This window comes from Aedes albopictus, chromosome 2 (assembly GCF_035046485.1).
Source record: "Aedes albopictus strain Foshan chromosome 2, AalbF5, whole genome shotgun sequence".
In the NCBI taxonomy this organism is placed as follows: Eukaryota; Metazoa; Arthropoda; class Insecta; order Diptera; family Culicidae; genus Aedes; species Aedes albopictus.
The window spans coordinates 152,883,071-152,885,416 of record NC_085137.1 but is presented as its reverse complement, the minus strand read 5'-3'; the positions used below and the strand labels follow the sequence as shown (position 1 = coordinate 152,885,416).

Sequence of the window (2,346 nt, the reverse complement as noted above, 5' to 3'; positions counted from 1 at the left end):
AGTTTACTGGTAATATTTTCTTCATCGTATTATGTTTATTTCGTCCAAGGAATAGAAAGAGTTGGGGTCATAATCAGTACAAAACTTGAAACTGAAAACTCCTAATTACCGCCTATGGGTTATGGGGACGGGCGGGACATTCGAGCCTACCCATCAGTGGAAAGGACTTGCTGTGCTAATCAGTTTAGCATAGGGCCGATACGTCTACTGGTAGACGTATCGCCCAGTGATTCAACGCAGATTGGCCACGGCTCGGGGGTGCGTTAATTATAACAGAGAACCTTCGTATCAATTTTTACGATATGTAATAAAAAAAAGCCCAGGTTAATCATCAAAAAAATCCCCAAATACTAAAAGTACCTAAAGTAGTTTTGGCTTCGTTGCTATATTTTTCTTTTAAAGCATGGAAACTAAGCTATCTTTTAACATATTGATGACATTCGTTGTTCTTCTCGTTATTTTGTACAAATAGTTTTCCTTAGGTAGTGCCATAATTGGTACAGGCACCCTAATGGTTCTGATTTCCTAGAAAAACATAACATGTATCCCTAAGAATCAAAATAATACCAAAATTCCGTAAAATGGAGTTTGAACTGGTGAATAACACCAATCAATGGACCAATCAGTACCAGAGTTAGTATGAGGCCTCTGAAATTAATATATGGATCATCAAACTTTGCTTGTAATTTATAGGCGTTTTCAAATAGGTACATATTTGAAGAAAAATCCTATGTTTCTAGATGTGATCGGAAGTTTCTCTACATAGAAAGGGAACACCCTCTACTAAACGAAGATTACAGTGTATTATTCCGTTGCAAATTTAAGATTTACCTTGAAATTCATCGAATATGAACTCATTCCTTAGAAAATAATCATTCTCCCTTAGCTTACAAAATGCCGAGCGTCTTCTCCATCACGGCATGGGGCTGTCGCATGAATTCCGAGTTTTCATCATTGTTGAACATGTCGGTAAAGTCAATCAGCTCATCCCGCCCCATCAAAACATCGCGAGCCACATTGGTGGACGGCAGGAAGGGCATATGACCCACGCGAGACACCGATTTCAGTTCCATGGTGAGCTTCAACGGAGCCGCCAGCCCTTCCCGATTGCGGAGCATTTGGAAGTTCAGATTCTGTCGGTGCTGTTCGTACTGGAAGAGTTATAATTGTTATTAGAATTATACATTGAGTTCTTTGTGGAGGTCACTTACGTTCAGCTCGGACTGCTTCAGCGGATGGACGGTCTGCAGCTGGGCCGCACAGCTCTCGTCCAGTGGGGCAACATGACCGGCAAACTCTTTGAAGGTGCTGGGCATCTGGGGAGCCACTTTAATTGAAGCCTCCTGGGGATCGTTTGAAAGGGCATTGTTACACGTCTAATTCGATAATAAATTTTCCAAAATACGTACCATTTTTGATTGAAATTCACAAAAATATTCTACAGAATAACCGCAAAGTGGACGCAATGATGCTGCTGTTTTTCGTTTACTCACTCGGGCACATTGACAGATCCGTCAAGCTGAGTCTTTGCGGGCAGGGATGCCAGGTGAAATTTTCAAATATCTTCACAAGGCACGTTAAAATGTCTTCACATGTCTTCACACCCCATATTGTGGCTTTAGAATAAAATACTGTTAGAGGTCAAAATTTATGCCATGTTCTCACTTAGGTTTATATGAAGGAATATACCGTGAGGTCATCCAGCAATAATGCATGCTTCTCTCCAGAATTTCCATGGCATTTTTAAGGGGGTTTCCCGATAATTCCTTAACAAGTTCCTCGGATTTATTTTCACGAGTTCCACAAAAAAAAAATCCAGGAATTTCTCTAGGAATTCCTTCGGAAATTCTCCCCTCGCGAATACCTTCAGAAGATCCCTGGGAATTCATCGTGGAGTTTCTCGGGAATTCCCCCAGATCATCCTCGGAAATTCCCCCAACTGGTCCTCGAGAATTCTCCCAGGAGTTCCTTGTGAATTCCTGCAGAAGATCCTCAGCAAATCATCATGCTTGGCCCCATGCAGATCCTCGGCAGTTCCTCCAAAAGATCCTCAGGAATTCCTCCAGGAGATCCTCAAAAATTGTGCCAGAAATTCCTCGAAACATCCTCTAGAAGTTCTACCAGAATTCTTTCATAAGTTTCCGAGAATTTCTTCGGGAGTTGAGTTTTCCAAGAATTCTCCCAGGAATTCTTCTACAAGTTCCTCCAGGAGTTCCTCGGAAAGTTCTAATAGAGTTCCTTGGCAATTCCTCCAGGACTTCCTCGGGAATTCCTCCAGGAGTTCTTCGGGAATTTCTCAAGGAGCTCTTAGGCAAGCTCTTAGGAAATTTCTCCACGAGATCTTCG

At 42.0% G+C, this 2,346-nt stretch overlaps 1 protein-coding gene across 2 annotated transcripts; it reads right to left on the bottom strand.

Moving 5' to 3' along the window:
• Positions 1-806: 806 nt before the first annotated feature.
• Positions 807-1,529, bottom strand: LOC115257979 (proteasome maturation protein). Of its 2 annotated transcripts, none has more exons than XM_029857949.2 (3): positions 1,410-1,529; positions 1,212-1,343; positions 807-1,151 (listed from the first exon to the last, which is right to left on the bottom strand). In XM_029857949.2, the coding sequence occupies exons 1-3, from the start codon at positions 1,410-1,412 to the stop codon at positions 888-890; spliced, it is 399 nt and encodes a 132-aa protein (XP_029713809.1). In that variant the 5' UTR covers positions 1,413-1,529; the 3' UTR covers positions 807-887. The 2 variants fall into 2 exon arrangements, with proteins under 2 accessions (XP_029713809.1, XP_029713810.1); XM_029857950.2 differs by having other exon boundaries at positions 1,212-1,340.
• Between the last annotated feature and the right edge of the window lie 817 nt (positions 1,530-2,346).

Excerpts from the sequence above, each read along its gene's own strand:
- LOC115257979 (XM_029857949.2), bottom strand. Across the intron at positions 1,152-1,211 it reads TGAAGCAGTCCGAGCTGAAC|TACGAACAGCACCGACAGAA; the intron begins GTAAGTGACCTC and ends TAACTCTTCCAG.